General features: G+C 40.7%; 1 protein-coding gene across 1 annotated transcript in view; it reads right to left on the minus strand.

The window, feature by feature from the left end:
• LOC140694223 (uncharacterized) overlaps positions 1-21,042 on the minus strand; it is a 124,184-nt gene that overhangs the window by 51,196 nt on the left and 51,946 nt on the right. Inside the window, exon 8 of the mRNA XM_072957592.1 lies at positions 11,515-11,635. Within this exon, the coding sequence (XP_072813693.1) occupies positions 11,515-11,635 (121 nt within the window). The remainder of the gene's footprint in view (positions 1-11,514; positions 11,636-21,042) is intronic.

Raw genomic sequence — 21,042 nt, forward strand, 5'->3', positions numbered from 1 at the left:
CAGCCAGGGGATTATACATACTGCAACAGGCATGACTTAAAGAACTGTCCCCAACCTGAATGGAAAGACCCTTTTTCAGATACTCTTAACTAGACCATACACACCAAAGCTGAAGGAAACGGAGTCTCGGATTCATTTCCTATCTGAAACAGCCCCTGCAGTGCACTGGCCTATAGAGCGCTGCTCACCTTAAAACAATGCCCAAATGGAGAAAAAGCTTCCATACCAGGATGAGAAGAAGACGACATCTGAGCTAGACTGCTGACCCAAGACACCGGACCAGGACTGTATACCATTTACTTTGATAATTTCTCAAACCTTTGATTATGAACTACTCCAATTGTTAAGTTTATGATAAATTAACTATGTCTAGTACTTCTGTGTTACCTTGGTGGGTTTCCCTAATACAAGGCTCTAACTAGGTAGCCCTCAGAAACATTATTCTAAAAAGAAATCATAGTTCTGTTTAGGCCACTGTTGATCTTACAAGGTGGGAGATTTCAACTGGCCAATTAATACCTGCTCTGACCCTGACCATAAATATGAACTTTCTCATAGGATCAAACTCAGAAACAGAAGCAAAATTTTAACCCAAAAATACAACTTCTCGACTATTAAATTCTTACTCGTGACTTTATTAACGTTACTAGCTGTATTACTTATATCCTGTCTATTTTATAAAATTGTTGTCTGTTACATTTCCCAATGTGTAACTAGGCCCACAAGATTCATGATGGCTAAACATCTTGAAGAAACAGATAAAATTTATAACCCTGAATAAAATAAATATAATAGTGTGATTCTAGGTATGGGAATGAGCAAAGAAGGTTAAACACTTCCTAGATCATAATAGAGTAGTAAGACAGGTGATCCAGAGAACTTTTAGTATGAACAGGGCCTGATAAAAAAAACTAACACCTTGAATGGCAACTCAGAAGATTCTTCACCTGAACTAGGAATGAGCCATCCTAGCAACGTGGGACAAAATTGGTCATGAAATGTCTCTCAAAATATTGGTCGAATTTAGGACCAAGGGGGAACACTGTGAATGAAAATACTACAATGTGCATGAAAATACTGCAACCATGACAGTAAACAAAGAATGCTGAATCCGAGTCATCAGCGGCTGCTGCCAACCCCCAGCGAGTACATGCCTACAGCCCGGCCTCTCAGCCACTCACAGTGGTGCCCTCTGAGCAGACTCAGAGTAAGAAAGGACAGGATACTGGCCCTAGATAGCCAGGGGCTTGCCAAAGGAATGAATTCAATGACCGAAATGTTTGCTTCCCACCATACATAGAAAACCACTAAATACTTGAACTTGAGATATCTGGTTTTCTTTAGATAACAAGCAATATTTTATTGTTCCAATTACCTGATCTTTGTTGTAAAGCTTCTATATATCCTAGCTCCTCCCCTACCTCTTGGGAGCAGTCCCTCAGAGTGATCTGAGAGGCTGTCATCCCGGCTCGAGTCCTCCAGCCAAATAAACCAAATCCCTTAACATTTAGGCTGAACGTTTATTTCAATGAAGTCCCAGAATAGACACAACTCATCAATTCTGTAATGGAACACACTGAATCAGGAACCAAAAGCGTGTTTTAGTCCAGAAAATCTCCAGGTTCCTATTTCTTCCTGTCATTATACAATCCCTCCAGAACTCATTACTTTGCTGTCTGCTCCTCTGGCAACCAAACTCAGAGAAGAGTCAACTCAGCAGAGCACCATGCTGGGGAGAACCCCCCGCAGAAGCACTGCAGGCTGCCTTCCCTCCCGCACGCTCTGCTGACCCTTGGTGTCCTCCGTGGAGACCAGGCCAACACAGCTCTTCCCAACAGCTGCAAAGTCGCACACGTTAAATAAATCATTTTATTTTATATGATATTTTACATATATACACATCTCTGAAAACAGCTTTGCCAGAAGCCCAAATCTTCAACATTAATCTGCAAAGGCAAATCAGGTCCCCAAGGGAAAACAAGTCTTAAGACGATGCTAAGGCCTCCAAAGTCCTCTCCACGACCATGAACCAAACTGCCTTCAGGTCTGCAGGTGCAGGAGGCTACATGTCTGCTTTTAAAGCAACCCCTTTCTGCCCTCGGGTGCTACAATGCCCTTTTATGCCCTCCCATCACAGGGCAAGAGCAGCCGCTGCAGAACCTTGCAGGGCAGCACTGACAGGACTGGACAAAGGGGATCAGAGCTAAACAAAGCATTCTGATGACACGAGCTTGTCACTGTGTCTCTTTACAGATGTAGATATATATAGAGAGAAGTGGGGTGATATTGCTCAAAGTCACACAGCTAATAAGTGGCAAAGTATATAACTCTGCTCCTCCCTCCTGTGTGACGCCCAACTGGGACAACCACAGGGTTCTCTCGTGGCTGCCTGAACAGTCTTTTCCTATCACTCATGACACACAATAGTGTCTGAACTTAGCCTGCATTTGCAGCATCTTTTCCCTCCAGTTTCTCAGGAACAAGGCTGTTCGGGCCTGTATGAATTCCGGCTTCCTGAAATCTCTGTGCTCAGGCTGGTCTTGCCTGTGCATCCGGCCCGCTGCTCAGAGGCTCTTCCTCCCCTGCAGGAGGACGTTTCTAATCTTCACAGGGACACAACCTCAGGGGAGCTCTCCTCTCGCCCTCAGCATGGCAGGTGTCCCAGGCCTCATCCCGAGCAGCCCCGTTAGGACGGTGTCTGCCCAGCTCTGCTAGTCAGATCAGCAGCCTCACTGCCAGGGATTATACCCAGGTCACACTGCAAACCTACTGCCCGCCTCACAGCCCCCAGCCAGCAGGTCACCTGGAAGTCACAGCAAGTGCCCCACCCAATCCAGAAGTCTCTTCTTTTGCCAGCACCACTGATGAATGGTTTCCAACCTTCGGTCAGTTTCGCACAAAACAGCACCTTCTACAGTGAAACGGGTGGTTTTTCTTCTGCACCTCATCCTTACTGGAAACGTAAAGGGAAACCAAAAGGCCTTTTCTCAACCCTTTTCTGATGACACCCTCCCACCCACAATACTCATATGCTCAAGAGCTTTGGATCCACATGATTTTCTTTCTCTTAGGCTATGTGGCTCAAAAAACTAAGGGATTCTTTCTCCTTTGAGGGTATTAGCACTCAGTTTCTTGGCTTTAATCTGTTTTTGTCTCTCTCTTCAGTGACCCTAGCAGTTGCCACCTCTTACTCCCTTCAGCAGCCTCCCTCCGAACATCTAGTCTAGGAAATCAGCTGTGATGAGGGGCACGGGGGCAGTCACAGAAGATGCAACTAAGGCACAGAGAGGCTACATAGTTTGCCCAAGAAATCACCTTGAACCACCAACAGAGTGTGTCACGTCCCTCTGTTTAACTCTAATGCTAAGCAAGTTAACTTTTTGTAGATTATGTTTATAAACAGATGAGGTATGAAAATACATACAAGGACACACATCAACTCTAAGATATTCATTAACTCCACTATTTTGTTTCTATTTATTTTATTTCTATTAAAAAATTAAGAACCCCTGCAGTCAATATAGCAAAATGCTACTGGGTTTTAAATCCAGAATATACAGGGGTTGTGTCATTACTCATTCTTGTATGTATTTTCACAAGACAAAATGATTTGAAAGTCTCTCTCCCCGCCCCCTACTCACTACTGGCTCTCACCAGAGCTCCCAGACCACACATCTAACAGCCTTTCACTTTACCCACAGCTGAACTCATCAGTTTTCCCCCAGAACTTCCTCTGCTGCTTTCCCTCCTCAGAACACAGCAGGACCATTATTTAACTCATTAATCCACCCAGAAACCTGGGCCTTACTCCATCCTACCTTCACAGAAATCATTGATCCTTTCCTCTTTACCATCTAAACATGCCTTCAATCTGTTCGCTTTTACCCACTGACCGTCCCACCGCTCAAGTGGAAGCCAACAACACTGCCCACCTGGACTCATGAGTCTCCCAAGTGGCCCCACAGCCACTCTCCCCTACTTGAGACAAATGTGATTGTGTCTCTCCCACGCTTTTGGACTCATTTCAGACCCACTGTTCTTAGAAGAAACTTCAATTTCTTCACCTGGTGAAGGTCTTTGCCATGAAACTGTCAGCTCAGGAAGGGCAGGACACACCCTCGTCCCTCGGCTCCACCATCTGGCAGAGCATCAGCTTGGGAGGATTGAGTTCTTAGCAAACTACTTCACTTATCCGTACAAATCCATGGTAGATTAGAAAGATTTTAGATGTTGAGCTCGACTATTAATTTGGGGATTTTGCACTGGCAACCTGCAAGTATATTTTCTAATTATTGTGTCTTCTTAAAACCATACCCAGATTAAAGGAGTATTTGTGGAATGTCTTCGGAGTAAAAGGGACTGTACTTTTACAGATTTTATGTTTTAAAATAGGAACAACCCGGACAGGGTCAAAAATAGTACCGCCTCACATGTGACAGAAGACAGGTGAGACGCATATAGCAACAGGTCACAAAGATGGTAAGAGCAAAGTTGTTTCTCCAACCCCCGAAAAAATTCCTCCAAGAACTGAAAACTCAGAAATTTGAAAGTAAAATACTATCATATAAAGAAAGAAAATAAATAATCCTCTTCATCAGGGTTTCTAGATCTGACTGCAGAGTTATTAGCAGGCCATACTGAATCCTAGCACAGAAAAATCAGATGGACTAGTGGTGAGTAAGTTCCAGGAAAACGGCAGTAACTCCTCCACTTGAAAGAGGACACACACTCACTTGTTCAAGGTGATTGTAAACCACATTCTGCAGAAATTCAGAAGATTCAGGCACCGCTTCTAGATGGTGATGACACGGAAGGACGGCTTGGATGCATGCTTCTAACTGAGTCACCGGCATTCTTACACTGCAGGGGGAAATGGAGGCCCTCAGCCAAGAGCACAGTTGTTCCTGTCATGTATCCCAGGCCGTGCCTCGGGGACTCAGTGTACTGTAGAAGTCTGGCCCCAGGTGAGGACCCGCAGCGTGGCCCAAGCAAGCAGGAGGGGCACTGTGCTTGAGAAATCCCATCCCCCATGGGGGCAAGAGGGGCTGGTGGTGTTGTGTGAACCTATAAATGCTCATAGAAATACACCTGCATACATTGAAGTGATAAAATTAAAAGTAGCAGGCTATTTAACAAAATTTCAATTGTCAGTGTTAATTTTACCATTCCATTCCGCTTGTCCCCTGCACTCTGAGACAGGCTTAGGCTCTCTCACACATGCAGCTCTGATGCAATAGTTGTGAAGTTATTTTACTTTGCTGCAAGTGTCTTCGCTCCCAGTGTCACTGTGACTGTCGTCTCTTAACACAGTCAGATATCTTCCTGGATCTCTCCCTGAGTTCCTTGCTCCTGCTTCTCAGATCCTGAGATAAAGAACAGGTGAAGGCACATGACTGGAAAAGTCAATGTGGACTTGACCAAAGTCCTCAGTGACCCCCTAGGTGAGTGCTGCCCACCCCTTACCTTCGATTCTCAAGGTTCTGCCCAGGGTGACATCCAGCCAGGAGAGAGTCCTGGGCCCTATTAAAAGCTGTGTGGCTTGGGTGCAGGGAAAGCTGCAGGAGCTGGTTCCGTAGCCGGTCCCATCCACACCTCTGCTCCTCTCTCTCCCGAGTCAGCGCTGCCAAGCCCCCAGGCTCCCTGAGCTTCTGTCTTTCTCTTCTACTCTACTTCAAGCCCTTTTCCTCTTCCTTTATTCCCTGATTATCCCTAGCTGGAGTGATTTTTCTATCATAGAATCTGAAAAAATTTCCTGCAGCTGAAAAAGAGGTGCCAGAGGTCAACGCGCATATGGTGGTTCCTGAATAGAGCCCCTGGTTAGGGGGACCCTCACCAACACTCATGGGGCATCAGGCATGTTGCAGGGTCGACCACCACCAACAAGAGTTTACTGTGACACCAAGGCACGCACAGCATCCCTGCTCACTAAATTGTAGTTGTAGTCCTTTATTAAGAAGCAAAAATAAAAAAATTGCTCATGTTTCTTACTAAAATTATTTATGAGGGAGAAAAAGAAATTGTAATAGAAAGAACAAATTTCACTCCATGTTAGATGTGTTCATTTGGCTTTAATTCTGTACCTTGTTTTCTAGGCTCAGACTTGCTATCTCTGCACCTTTTGTAAAAGAAAGTTGCCTTTAGCCTGAAATATCCAGGAGGGTCTATTCTCCGGGCTCTGATCTTTAAGGATATTTGCTCTTCTACACTTATGTATAGATGGCAAGTTGTAAAATAGTGAATAACCTTTCTTTTTTTTGGAGGTTTTATAGGGGCACCATAATTTGACCCACATGGACAGCTGCAGGAACAAAGGATTTCAAGGACAAACAATTCATACAGCAAGAAGTTTGCAACAACCAGCCACATCCCCGCCACTTTTTAGTATAAAAGGAGACTGAATTCTGCCCTGGGGAAGAGAGTTCTACTGGATAACAATATGCCATTTTCTGGGTCTGCCAGCTTTACAAATAAAGTCTCTTTTCCTTACTCCAACATCTCATCTCCCGATTAATTGGCCTGTCATGCAGCAAGCAGAACGAGTTTGGACTTGGTAACAAATTGACTGCCTTAGAGGTAGTATGTCTCCACTGTTTCCTCATTTCCAATATTTCACAACCTATCAATTTTATATGCTTTTTAACAACATGAACAAAAAACCTATTACAAGGAATTGATTCCACAGAAATAAAATTATTTCTACTCCTTCAAAACTTTTTTCTTTTCTATTTTATTTTGTTTTGCTTATTGAAAAGAAAATAAATTCAAATCTTTTTATTTCACGTATTTTTATAACTAGATATTGTAAATACTACAAAGATATTTAAATTGCAATAAAAATTGTTCATATATTAGTATAAAGATATATACACAATCAATGCAGATTAGGAAAGGAGTAGATATTTACTAAAAATCCACTGCACATCCAGTCTTTTACAAGCATATCCTGGAATATAAGCTCTATTATCCAGGGTCCCCCACCCCCAATCTCACTGCGGAGTCCCTTAGTAATCAACTACCAAGGCACCAGCATAGAACCATGAGAACACTATTTTAGGTATAAATGAGAGTATTAGCTCATTCAATTCTAAAACAGAAACCTTAAAATAAATACTGAACTTACTTACAGATAAACAAATTTGGACACAAAAAAGTACAGTTTCTCCCCAAATTCACAAAGATAATAACTGGTAAAGGCAAGATTTGAACTCATCTGCCTTGAATATAAAGCTAAGTTGGAAATCCCCTTCAACTGTGGAGGACCAGCAGCACAGCCTGTCACCCTATCTTTGTTCAGATCTGGCTTTAGACAGCCTGAGACAGCACCCCTTCCTATGGAACTCGAGGGCAAACAATAACAATAAGGATTTTATATTCAGTAGTTTCTTAGGTCTCAATTATATAAAGTGTCAGCAGGTCAGCAGAAAACTCTGGGAAATATGAGTGGGTCCAGAGCTTTTTGCTGATAAGAAACTCAATCTATCAGGACAGAGTGACCTTCCCATGAGAGGCCTCATGGACATAAACTAAAGGCAACTGAGCAATGAAAACTAGCAAGAACATGGAACTCAAGCAAGAAGGATCCTTACCATCCCCTGCCCAGTTGCCTCTTCACCTTTGTGGACAAGACGGCAGAAGGTCCATGTTCTTGTCCAAGTTACAACATCATGGATTCTCACCCATATAATATTACTACTCTATGCTGTCTTAAGTCATTTCCAACTAAAATATGATGACACCAATATCTCAGCGGAATATCTATGTCTCCACTTTTTCTCTTCTATTAGGAGACTATATCTATGGCCACAAAGCCGAAATTCAATTAAAAACACCATGCACGAAGCCTGGTGAAAGTCTGTGTAAGAGACATTGTTCTCAAGCTCAGTGAGTGAAAACTCAGAAAAAGTGGTCCTAATCCCTCTGCAAGTGGAAGGTAGCCTGACTGTGTGTGTGTGTATGTGTGCACACGTGTGTGTGTAAATCAAATACAATGTATTCTGGGATGTGCACAGATTTTTTTTATGTTACTATCATTTCATGAGGATGAGCCAACCTTTAAAGTAATTTGAATCTACTATTCTGAGAGAGTCTCAGGATCTTTTGGTGGAGGATGGGAAAGGGGAAAGGAAAGGAGGAAAGAAGTAAATGAAGCAAAGCTGTAAGTATACTGCTAGGGAAAAGCAAGACATTAATTTTGTTCCTACTTGCATCACACACAAATTAGGGACTGGCTTTCCCACATGTCTTGTCAAACACTGAGTTGCAGAAGAACAGGTGACAGCCCATTTCTCACTGAGCTTGTGACTGTACGTGGCATCTTATAGACACTAATTATTTAACCTGATCAAACAATCTAGCAGCAGGCTGTAATTCTCCTATTTTGAGAGATAAGAAAACAGGAAGTGAAAGAGGGTATATAGCTTGACAAAAGTCAGAGGACAAGTAAACTAAAGAGGATGAATTCAAACTCAGATCTGAATGCAGAGTCTGATCTTCCCACTCCGAGGGCTGGAAATTCCTTAACACACAGGGTCCCCAGCTCCTCTGCTTTGTTCCTGGCACCAAGCATTTCCCATGGCGATATTCTCCAATTCTCAGACACAGCACTCTGTGCAGCCAATAACCTCCATTCGACCTTGATCATCTACCTGTCACGCCCACCAGGCTTCACCAGGCAAGAAAGCTGGCTTTCAACTGCATACAAAGCCACCCCTGTTTTATCCTGGACTCTTCAGCGGCTTTTCCAGCATAAACACAGCCATGAAAGTGCTCACAGTTTGTACATGAGCCACACTACCTCTCTCCATCTCTGTCCCCACCTATACTACTTTGCTATGACCATTTTGAGAATCTTGGAAACAAATTTTTAAAAACAGAAAAGAAAGGATTCTGTAACAAGTACTTAATACTTACAATTTTAAATGAGAAGTTACAAAGTGAGTATTTACAAACCGATTCTGCCTTCCTAGGTGTCAGTTTTAACAGTTAAAATATACAATAGCAAAAAATTCTGACTTAAATAATTAACAAAAACATCAACAATAATCTGGAATAAACTCAAAAACAATGCCCATGTTGTACATGGAGGAAGTACAGGACTGTACTGTGGGGTAAAGTAAGAGGTGTGAAAGTAGAGACATCAACATTTTGTATGGAGGAAAGCAGTTTTGTAAAAATGTACGTTTTCCTATAGATAATTCAAAAGTACTAAAAAATCCCACGACAGCACTTCTTTTTTTTTTTAACTTGAAAAATTATATTAGAATTCTTCAGGAATAATAAAGTCATAATACTAACCAAGAAAATTTGGGATCGAAAAGAGAATCAAAAAATCGCACTGTCAGATATTAAATAAATGTTTACAATATGTAAGATATAGTGCTAGTGTAAGAAAGTAAGATTGATAAAAATAAACCATGAGCTCAAAAAGAGACTCTAGTGTACATAAGTATTCTTTACAGGTGGGATTTCAAGTTAAAAAGCAAAGAAGGAATTCAATAATTGTCTTAGGACAATCAGAGAATCCCCTGGAAAAAACAAATTCTATTCCAGTCATAATGACCGCAAGAAAAATTACAGAATGTGATGTGAATATTAGAAAGTACTAATAACAGCGAATATAATTCTTTGCTCATATTAATTCAACTTCTCTTCACTATAACAAGTACCATCATCATCTCCAACTTAGAGATTAAAAAAACCTACAGAAGAAATTTATACCATTATAAGAAAGTATTTCTAAGAATAATATCAGGAATAAAACCCAAAAAGAAGACATTTACAATCTTAAGATTATTTTGGGCCACAACAAAAATGAACCTACTGAACAAAATGAAAGGCAAAAAATGACAAGGGAAAGCTCTCTGATACATGTTGATGAAGACAAGGGGTTAATGTTCATAATATACATAGAGCTGTCACAAAGCAACAAGAAGCTGCCTCACTTAAATGTGTGCAAAGGACAAAAGAGATCATTCACTTTTTAAAAGTCAGATGGCTAATGAGTGAAAAATGCTCAATACCTCACTGGTCATCAAGTGCAAATTAAAACAATGAAAAAGTACTTTTGCTCATCATATTGGCACATATTTTTAAAAGATATTCTAGCTAGTGTCCATCTTTGAGAGAACAAACTGTGAGAGATCTTTTGGAGGATGACATGTCAATGGATATGTAAACTCTGAAAAACGTGTGTACACACAGGCTGAACTCCACATTTTGGAATCGTTTCATTTAGAAAAATTCAGTTCAAAAAGATGTACTTATCAGAGCACTTACACAGCACTGTTTACAATGGTGAGAAGAAAAGCTGAAGTGAAATCATATCCAGCGATAGAGAATTGGTTACATAAGTTATTCTACATCTTTTCATGCCCCACAGGAGAAGGAATTTCTAGATTCACTTGAAAGGAGCCTGTGATTTATGTAGTTGTCACATCCAAGGACTAAATTTCCAGAAAACTTAATGAAAATAATACTCATACAAGATCACAGGAATGTTTGTATAAGAAGTATGCCAGTCAAACACCCTTTCTGACAGTGGAAAATGGAGAAAACTTAAGTGTCCACCATCAAGACAATGATGCGGTAAATCACGGTGAGCTCTGGGCACTAAAGTTCCGGTGTTTCGGCGTGGTCCAAGGCCTTGTCCACAGTACGCTCCCACGAAAGGTGTCCTTACACAAGAGACCAAACCTGCATATCAGGAAAACCCTCTACTCTATCTGAAAGGACCGGGTGAGTCTAGAGGGAGAGGACGTCTGAGATATATACCTAAGTGAATAAACTGAGCTGCAGAAAACATATAGTATGGCCTTATTTTTCAATAAAGCATATATACACACACATAGACATAGATTTCTCATATACGTGTATGTATGTGTTTATTTATATGACATAGGCATAAAGGTCATGAAATATATACTCCACATTGTCAGCAGTTTTTACTCTCAGGAAAAAAGGGGAAGGGAAGTAGGGGACTTTCGGTACCACAACAGATCTCTTTTCAGAATTTCAGTTAAGTATACTTGGAATTTAAAAGTTTATTTAAGTCCAAAGTAAAATGGACGAGGACTCCACAAGACAGAATGCTATACTAGTCATTAAAAATCATGCCAGGGGAGATAGAATATTGTAGAAAAATGTGTAATAAGCCGAATGGAAAATGGAGGTCTCCACACAGTATACAGGCACACATTGCTCGCTGGTTTTCATGACAGAGGTAATACACACTGATGAAAAGAACAGAAAATAGATGTTAATGTGTTAATTATTATCTCTGAGTACTGGCACCAGGATAGATCCTTTTGACCCTTTTTTCAGACATTTATATTAAATACACACTATTTTTCATCTGAAAAATGCATTTTTAGATGTCTAGTACCACACATTGGAAAATTACACGAGTACTTACAGAAACAAATAACTAGGAGACACCGCAGCAGCGTCACAAAGTGTAGAAAGGGCGATCCTGAATAACACCACGCAGTTACATAAGGACCCACAAAGTGAGAGCACCTGCTGTAACAGGGCGCGGCCCCCTTCCATTTGTCAGATGTGTCTTCAGGGCTGAGGCAGTTCTGAGCACGGCCAGTGTCAGTGCTGGTGTCTGGATGGATGCCACTGGAGGTGAGGGCACCTGCAAGCCGAGAGGAAGAACAGAAATCATCCTCTGCTTTTTCTGTCTTGTTTCTTTGTTACTTTTTAAGAGAGGCGGAAATAAGATAAACTGGATCTTTCCTACTGAAATTTCAGTAATGAAACCATTTTTAAAGTGATCACAACTTATATTCTGCCTATGACTGTCTTTTCAACAAAGCATCATATTTATAAAATGTTAATTAACTCAGTTAATTAACTCCCTGTTGAAACATTCTAGTAAAGAGCATGAACTGCAGTATGTAAAAGAACCACACCTGCAGTGACTAGCTCAGCTGTCTTGACGGCAGTGCAGTCAGCCCCCACCATCCCGTGGCCCTGAGCTCCTGATGCTGGTAAGAGAGCGCGCTGCTGCCTCAGATGGAAAGAAAAGGTGAAAGCATTTTCTGAAATCTACAGCACTGACAAAGCATAACTGATAAATCCCAGGCTCCTTTGAGGCTGTCATTTTCCGTTTCTGGCCAACACCCGTCAATGAGCAGAACCACCCCATTCCCGAGTCATGGGACTCACGTGGGCAGAAGTTTTGGAGAAATTTCCAGGTATAGAATGTAAACCAAATATACATAAAACTCTGAAAAAGAAAAGATGCAATAATCTGATTTTGGAAGACACTAAAATATTCTCCTAAGCCTTAATACTTGGAAAGGCTGGGCTTCTACTAAGCCACTTATTTATTTCACAGCCAATGAGCATCTCCCACAAACCCTGTTTCCCTGTGTCTGCTGGGAGCTTCAGGCACATTGATGTTGTCTATCTTATAAGTCACAAGGCAGAGGCGTGTGTCTCACGCTTGCAACTCTCACACAGGCTCAACTCGTAGCCTCACTGTATGAACTTGGCCCCATTTTCTCACCTGTTTATTTGGTATCTGTTCTTCTGTAAGCTGCCTGAAATGCTTATTGAAACAAGTCAGAAGAATGAGTGGGTAGAGAAATGGACAGATGGACAGGTGAGAGATGGGCAGAAAAACAGAGAGTCTCCAAGAGAAGGGGAGCAATCAAAATTACCTATGCAAAACCCTCTTCTAGTCAGGGAAGGAAACCACCACGGAGAAGTGTGAAGAGGCAGGTTGCTTAGGACTGTTTCCTGGATTCCATGAAAAGTCACACCAAGAGATGAGAGGGTAGAACTATAAATAATAAAAGAAAAAATTCATGCATGTTTGAAAAATATATCTACATTATGTACTTTCTAAAGAATAGAGTCAAATCAGCAAGGCCCAATAACACAATCCTTGGGTATTTACAGAAGTGAGAATCCCATCTCCAATCTGCAAGGCATCCCTTTGGAGCACTGAGAGTCTACACGGTGCGGTCATAAAGCCATCACCGCAAAAGCGATGCTATCCTGCACTTACGAGGAAAGAGCCGCTGTGCTCGGTCTGCCTACACGTGTCTTTTACACCCCTCAGCACCTCTACGGGGGAGGGACGCCTAGTGAGCCCCATCTCTGCAGGACAGAAAACAAGTCCAAGAGAGGCTAAGCTGACCTATCAATTCTCCATCTCACAGGACTTGTCACTCCAGACCAGGACTCGAACTCGGACCCACGTTTGTAACCACAGTACTACCGTATTTTATGTGCTTTTTGTGTGTATAATACATTTGTTTCTGGCATGAAAGGGTATTTAATAAATGATCGGTTGTCTTGTCTATCTCATTAGCTCACAATCTTTATATTTTTGAATTGTACTCTTCCCATGGAGAAAGGAACGGAAAGAGCGGGGATCAGAATGAGGTGGGGCTCCATTCTTTATCTGTTGCCTCATCTCATCGAAGTCCCCAAACAAGGAGATAGAGCAAATGTTCTCGTCATCATTTAAAGAGAGGGCTCCAGTGATGGTGACTTACTCAACTCCAAAACCAAGTCTGGGGGAAGGACACATGCAGCAAGGAGAGCAGTATCACTTGTAGGAAGGCGAAAAGAGCTCAGGGGATGGCTCAATGGGTCAGCCTGATTTCATTTCAATCGATAATACAATAACACACTCTAAAAAATCTAGCATGCAATGGATTTGCTCTTTCTTGACATCTAGCAAGTTTCCACATCTCACATGTAACATTATCACGAACTAGTGAAAGGAAGAGTCCACAGACAAGGAAAATCAATGCCACAGGCAGGCTGAAACACAGGCTGGAGGAAAGGAAGGGAAAGGGCATAGTTAAGAAGAGGCGAAATTCTGGGAAAAAGACATCATCACAAGGACTCTCAAGCATCATCCAGCAATCATATAATCATTCTTTCAAGGGAGAGTTACTTAGGTCCTATTTTGTGCAACATTGTACAGTGGGCGAAGCAAGAGCACAGCGTCCATGGTGGCAGCAAGTTGCGGAGCTCCAATACACTTCTGATCCCGGTACCTTGCACACTTGTCCTCAGTATAAAGGCAAAATATATAGTAAAATAATCCAATGTAAACTCTATGCAATGCTGAAAAAAATTAAAGAATACCTAAATACCTGGACAGACACACCACGCACATTCCTGAATCAAATGACAGCATTCTTGGGATGGCAGTGCTCCCCAGAGCGATCCATATATTCAACGTGGACTCGATCACAATCCCAGTGGGTTCCTCTGCAGAAACTGACTATCTGCTGCTACAATTCATATGAGAATTCGAAGATCTCAGTAACCAAACCGTACTTGAAATAGAAGAAGAGTTTGAGAGGACTTGTAATTCTCAATTTCAAACCTTACAACTGTATCTCCAGGTGAGATTAGAGGCCATTTTTAAGTTATAATTGTGTTTATCCTTATTTTCTAAATTCTGTACAACGAATATACCTGTTAGAATAAGAAATTTAAAAAGTAAAGTATCTTTTAAAACATGCAAACCGATTCATTCATTGGGAAAAAAATATTTTGACTATAAAGAAGTTAACAAATATCTAGTGAAAAAGGACTATTTAAAAACAGGAGTGCATTTACATTTTTTGTAAATTGGAAACTGAAAAGCACAAACACATCAAGTTTCTAGGGAGAGTGTTGCAACATATTAATTGTTATTTCCAAAATTCTAATTGAACAATGAAAACTCAAGAAAGAGAAAATCTTGATTGACAGCCAACTGCAAACACATGGAGAGCAAAGGCCTAGAAATCACAGTTCCTTTAACTCTGCTACTAACTCAATAGGAGAGGAAATTCCTCACAGAGGGGACAGTGGAATCCCATGCATAAGACAGGATACACAGTACAAACTGCACTAGAATTGGGGGTGATTTCCATAGAAGAATTCTAAAGTTACAACATTGCTGAAAAACTATAAATACACTGACAGACAGATTAAAACACACAGTCATATATATTATATAGAAACATATGAAGTCTGCTCCCATGTTGCATAGAAATACAAACATATTTGTTCATTTATGGGCACTGATTACTTTATCCCAGGTAGAATATTTCAACTAAAATAGATAATCAATAATACACTCCTCTTGTCAAAACTAGTTGATAAGTTACTCTGCTATGTATGCATAATGTGTCTAAGATAGATTTAAAATTAGTGAAAAAGATTTTTGTATGGTTTCTTGAACCCTTCTCAAAACACCAAGCTTAATTTTAAAATAGATCTGAGCAGTATTTCTATATGATCTTTTCCCTTGTGAAATGAACAACACAGTCTGTTGTCAAAATTCTTTCCTTACAATGATTCACGAGCACCGTATACTCACAAAACTGCTGGACAGCAAGGCACTATCCAGACACTGTGACAAATCAAATGAAACACAAGGAAGACAGTGACCCTATTCTGCAGGGCTTATAATCTGTTCCAACACCGGGTTTTTATTTGATTTGTTTGATTGGTTAGAAAAATAAAATCACTCAAGTACATTTTTCTTTGAGCATTATGTAAATCATGACTCTCTTTTTAGTGTCATGAGCAGGAAAGACTTGAGTATGAATTGATTAGAACAACTAGGCACAATCATCACTGGAGCCTGTGTAATAAATAAGTACATGAGATCTAAAATAAACCTACACAGATCTCTGCAAGGAAAATGAAGAGGTGAGTTCCCCAATGAGAAAACAAACAATCAAGAAATCAAAAAAGGAAAACTTTTTCATTAATGATTCCAGGCAGTAGTGGAGCATGGTGGTGAAGATCACAAATGCTGGGGACAAACATGAGGGTCTGAAATCCCACAGCACTGGGTAGCTGTGACACTGATATTTCAGTGAAATTTTCTGCACCTCAGTCTCCTATCCATAGACTGGGGACAACAACCGCACCCATCTCCTAGAACGGTCTTAAGAATTAAGTTATTTTTTATATAAAAGTTTAAATAAAATACCTCAGATTTTAAATATTACCCCAAAAGCTCAAGGAACAAAGAAAACAGTGATAAATTGGAGTTCATCAAATGTTAAAAATTTGCTTCAAAGGACACCATCCAGAAGGTGAAAAAACAACAGAGAGGAGAAAATTTTTTCAAATTATTTATCTGATTAAGTATTTGTATCTTCAAATAAAAGAAAAAACTCCTACAACTCAACAAGAAAAAGAGAACTCAATTAAAATGTGTATAAAGTATCTGAAAATGTATTTTTCAAAGAAAATATACAAATGGCCAATAAGCACAATCAAACGATGTTCAATATCATTAGCTGTAAAAGAAATCAAGTCAAAACCACTAGGAGAAACCACTTCACACTTACTACAATAGGTTATAATAAAAAAAATGTGTAACAAGCACTAATGAAGACACAGAGGAAGCGGAGCGCGCAGCCCTTGCTGGTGAGGATGTAACACAGTGTGGCCACTTTAGAAAACAGCCTGGCAGGTCCTCAGAGAGTTGAACATTTGGTTTATGAATGACCCAGCATTTCTGCTCTCTGGTCACACAAGTAAGAGAACTGAAAACAAATGTCCACATAAAAATTCCTACAGGAGTATTCACGGCGCCATTACTCTTCACAAACAAAAAGCAGAAACAACACAAACGACTATCACCTGATGAATGGGTAAACAGTAGGGCCCAGATATACAGTAGAATATAATTCAGCAATAGCAAAGCATAGAGTACTGACCCAGGCCACAACCTGGAAAAACATTGAAAAAGTTACTCAGTGTGAAAGAAGTCAGTCACAATAAACAGTTCCATTTACATGAAATAACTTGTTTTACATGAAATGTCCAGCACAGGCAAATCCATAGAGAGAGAACAATGGCTGCCTGGGGCTGGGGGAGGATGAGGAAGATGGGAATGACTGCTTGTGCATACAGGGCTTCCTGTTGGGGGATGAAAATATTCTAAGATTGACTGCGATGCACAATTCTGGGCTTTGAGTAAAAGCCGCTGCACATTTTACTGGGTGAATTGTATTAAAACTGTTAAGGACAAAAGCACCTAGGGCCAGAACCTTCAAATAGTAAATGCAAATTGCTAACTTTTATTACAGGAAGAAGAAACTGCCCTCAGCATGAAAGCAGGAGATCGGCAAATATGAGTTAACAGAATTGGACAAGAGCATTTCACTTGAAAGAGTTGCTGAGTGTACACGAAATATTCAGAAATAGGAAAATCAGCTTGACATCACGAAGAAGCATTCTGCTTCAAATGCAGATCAAGGATTCGGCAAGCCCAGCTGCTAGAAATAACCAGAGAAGAAACCTGGTTCTTACAACAAGCACCAGAGCCAACAAGGAAATGGTGGTGAGGAAAGCAGGCAGCCAAAAATCTGGAACAGTTTGCTACAAATAATTTCTCCACTGAAAATTCAAAAATAAAATGAAAGTGATGCAATGCTGAGCTGGCCTCACGTTAAAGGGCTTCCTCTGCTGCTCGACAGTTCTGTAACCCCGAATGAGAGACTCAGGAGAATCAGCATGGCTCCTGGCAGTCCCCAAGTGACTGCCCACCAGCACGTTTACCACCATCACATCTGCCAGGGTTGTATTGCAGAGAAGAGACCAACTTCTAAAAGGCACAGGAAATGTTTACCAGGGAAGAAAAGGCTGCTGTCAGTCCTGGGACAGAGGCAGTGTGAGCAGAGGCCAGAAGGCTGCAGGTGAACTGGAGCAGACCTGGGGCAGGAAGGGACCACGGAAGAGCAGATCTCAATTTTCTACTCTCTCTCCCTCGGGTAGGAGAGATAAAGCCTGCATCCTTCTCACCTGGAACTGTGGGTTCTGGCTGGCAGAAGTCTTACGTACAGGGAATGAATACTCAAGACTCTGTGGAAAAAGTCACGAAAGAGAGAGGGCGTAGGGACCCAACTCCACGAGCCTCTCAAATGCTCCCATATTTATTGTGTATAATCAAAGGAAAACGTCATTAACAGTTGTGTGATAGTAAGCAGGAACTTGGGGAAAGAAGGATGAGACAGAGATTGTAGAATCCACCATGAGTACAAAGGCTTAGTGTATCTTTAGGTAAGTCATGGGTGAGGGGAATAAGATACATTCTTTAGACATGTGAATTACAAAGCAGACCACCAGACCAGCTAGGTCCTTGCTTGGGGGATAATAGAGTATCTAACTGCACACAAGCCCAGCCTTTATAGCTGTGGGCCTGGGTCATTGCTTTGCGATGAGCAGAGTGCTATCTAAAACATCATCTACGCAAGCAAAGCATTATCTCTGCTTTTTAAGGCAAGGAGACAGGAGTGAGGATGCACAGGCACTTGCTTGCAAAGCAGTTACTAAGCATACATTTTCTTCTTAAATTTGACAGGCGGCTGGGGTCTGTTACAATTTGTTAACCCAATCATGGGCTCCCACATGGAACCATTATGGAGGACACCCTAAGGTGACAAATCCTGGCTCTAGGTCTTTTCCTGCCAGCTTCAGCCACTCTAGCAGAGTCTAGGCACATTCCTGAATAATGATCATACAGAACCACCCACACTGTTAACTCCTGGTGCTTGAAACTTAATTTTAGCTCTACACAACTTAACGTAGAAAAGTTTCAGAAATAAAAGATATTATATTTACTTTATATCTCATCATAGGACTGATTTTTCTGATTGCTCTAAGCTGCTTCTTCTTGGTAAAGCACCTAATTCTGCAGGTGAATTCAGTACTTTCTTTGGGCATAACTAGCCAGTTTGGGCTCGCTAACTTCTATTGGTCAAATACCGATACACTTAATTGATTTCATTGTTCATCAATTTCAGCTGGGAGCAGAGGGAGTGTCACTCTGTTCCTCAGCCCAACCTCAACTCTTTATCATCAGCAACTCAGGACTCCGGAAACCAAAAAAAGCTTTTGTTTCCCTTCTACAGTTTCAACAAACCCAACAGGATACATAAGCCTGGAGAAAGAATTCAACACAAATGTTAAAACAAAAATCAATAAACCTGAAGCAACTCCATCTCCGAATCATGATACACAATGACATGAGATTAAGTGTGTCAGGCCCAAAGCATGGGTGAGCCTGACCACCTGATTTCTATTCTTCAAAGGAAGGAAAGTCTTCCTATTTTTTATTATCACTCTGTCATTGTTTCTGATTAAGCCAAAAACTAGTGTATGAAATAATTAAGCATTGAAATAACAGATTTTTGTTGTATCAATTACAGAAGGCATTCAGAGGTGTTAGGAAAAACCACCTCTGTAAAAAATGCAAAATTTCTTCCACTGTGAAGAACACGTATACAAAATGCAACAGAGAATTCAAGCTCTTGTGGAGAGGAGCAAAAGCCACAGAATCAAAGCAAAGTCATTACTATGAGTCAACTCAAAATTCACTGGACAATCATGTTCAATGCATTCAATGAAATTTAAAGGCATACTGCAAACCATACACTTAATGATCTGCAGGCTAGAGGAAGAATTTCTCTCTTTAACAGACAAGAGTAATCAATAGGGTGCCCCACCAAACAAGGGCCAAAGAACAATCAGGTTTTTAACAGTTATGATAAATCAGCATTTTCTAAAGATCAAAATCCAGAAATTTTAAACATTCATTCACACCACAATGAAACAAGCACTTAAAAAAAAAAAAGAAAATAAGCACATAGAACATGTACATAGATCAATGAGAATTTCTTGAGACGCTGGAAGAAACAGGCTATAGTCTTTTACTTGAGAAATAAAACTACTTTTAAAGATAAATGCTAAAACACATTTCATCAATCATGTTGCCTTGAAAAATCTGAGGCACTTGTATCTGATTAGAAAAGCAATTCTGAGTAATAGTGTGTTACAATTCAGAGCCAGTTTGCTTTAGAAGAAAAGAGAAAAGAAAAGCTACAGTTTCTCATATACTGCACAAAGTGTGAAGTGTCTCCCTGCCTCTTTCTCCTCCTGTTTTCTAAGCTCATGCTTCCCAACCCTTCTGAAACAAGTATGAGAACCTCTTATTCCCGCCAATATGCCAAATGACAAAAGAAAATCAATTTATTTGTGTAAGTATATGCTTAAACCTTGAACTGGAAGAGAAAGATATCAGAAGTCTATATGGAACTTATTTCTACATTCCTGAAATCACACACACAAACGTTCACACAGACACAGACACAGACACATACCCCCTGGATTACTGGGAAATTCACAAACTTAGGATTTCCATCTTCTAGAAGATAACTTTGTAGTTAGTTTAAAATACAAAACTGTCAGCTTTGGAAAGCCTTGATCACCTGCTAAACCATCCAAATATCAAAGAGACCCAATTAGCCTTCTCGGTAGAATGTAATTTCCCATGATGGCAAAACATACCCTAAAAAGTCCTGGATCTAAGTCTCGTGTTTATCACTAGCTATGATCGTTTTTAAGCACATTAACAGATTCAGAAACGTATGTCTCAACAGCATTTATTCTTATTGAAATAGTATACGTGTTCATTTGCCTATACAGAGACCAGGTCCCATCATGGAGTTTAAGAGCTATTTTGTGTATTGCAATATTTATTTTTAAGTGCAGAAAAGGAGGGTGGGTATTACTCAGTTGTAGAGCACCTGCATAGCATGCACAATGTCCTGGCTTCAGTCCCCAGTACCTCAAAAAAAAAATAAATAAAATAAGGGCATATTTAAAAATGAGTAAAGTTATAAAAAAAATGCAGACTAAAAACCACTGCAATCTAGGAGACACAATTACAATAAAAAAAAAAACAAGAGTTTCTGTCAATTGTTGGCTATTTGCCAATCGCAGAGACAACCAGAAATCACACCTGATAACCATCACGTGTGATTCTCAGCAACCCTACTAAGTAGACACGGATGAGAAACCAGGCTCTGCAGATGAGGAGACGGAGCTCAGAGGAGCCGGGGACGCTGACCGTCCTGCTTCCCGTGACACCACATCAGCCCAGGGCAAGCGCTGACGGAGCTGCAATGAGGGGACACCCAGCTGCATGGAACCTTGGGGCACTGGGGAGTCCCAGAAAACACTAAAAACTGTTCAGTGAAAAACCAGCTCAAATATAATACACTG

This window comes from Vicugna pacos, unplaced genomic scaffold, assembly GCF_048564905.1.
Source record: "Vicugna pacos unplaced genomic scaffold, VicPac4 scaffold_20, whole genome shotgun sequence".
NCBI classification, from domain to species: domain Eukaryota; kingdom Metazoa; phylum Chordata; class Mammalia; order Artiodactyla; family Camelidae; genus Vicugna; species Vicugna pacos.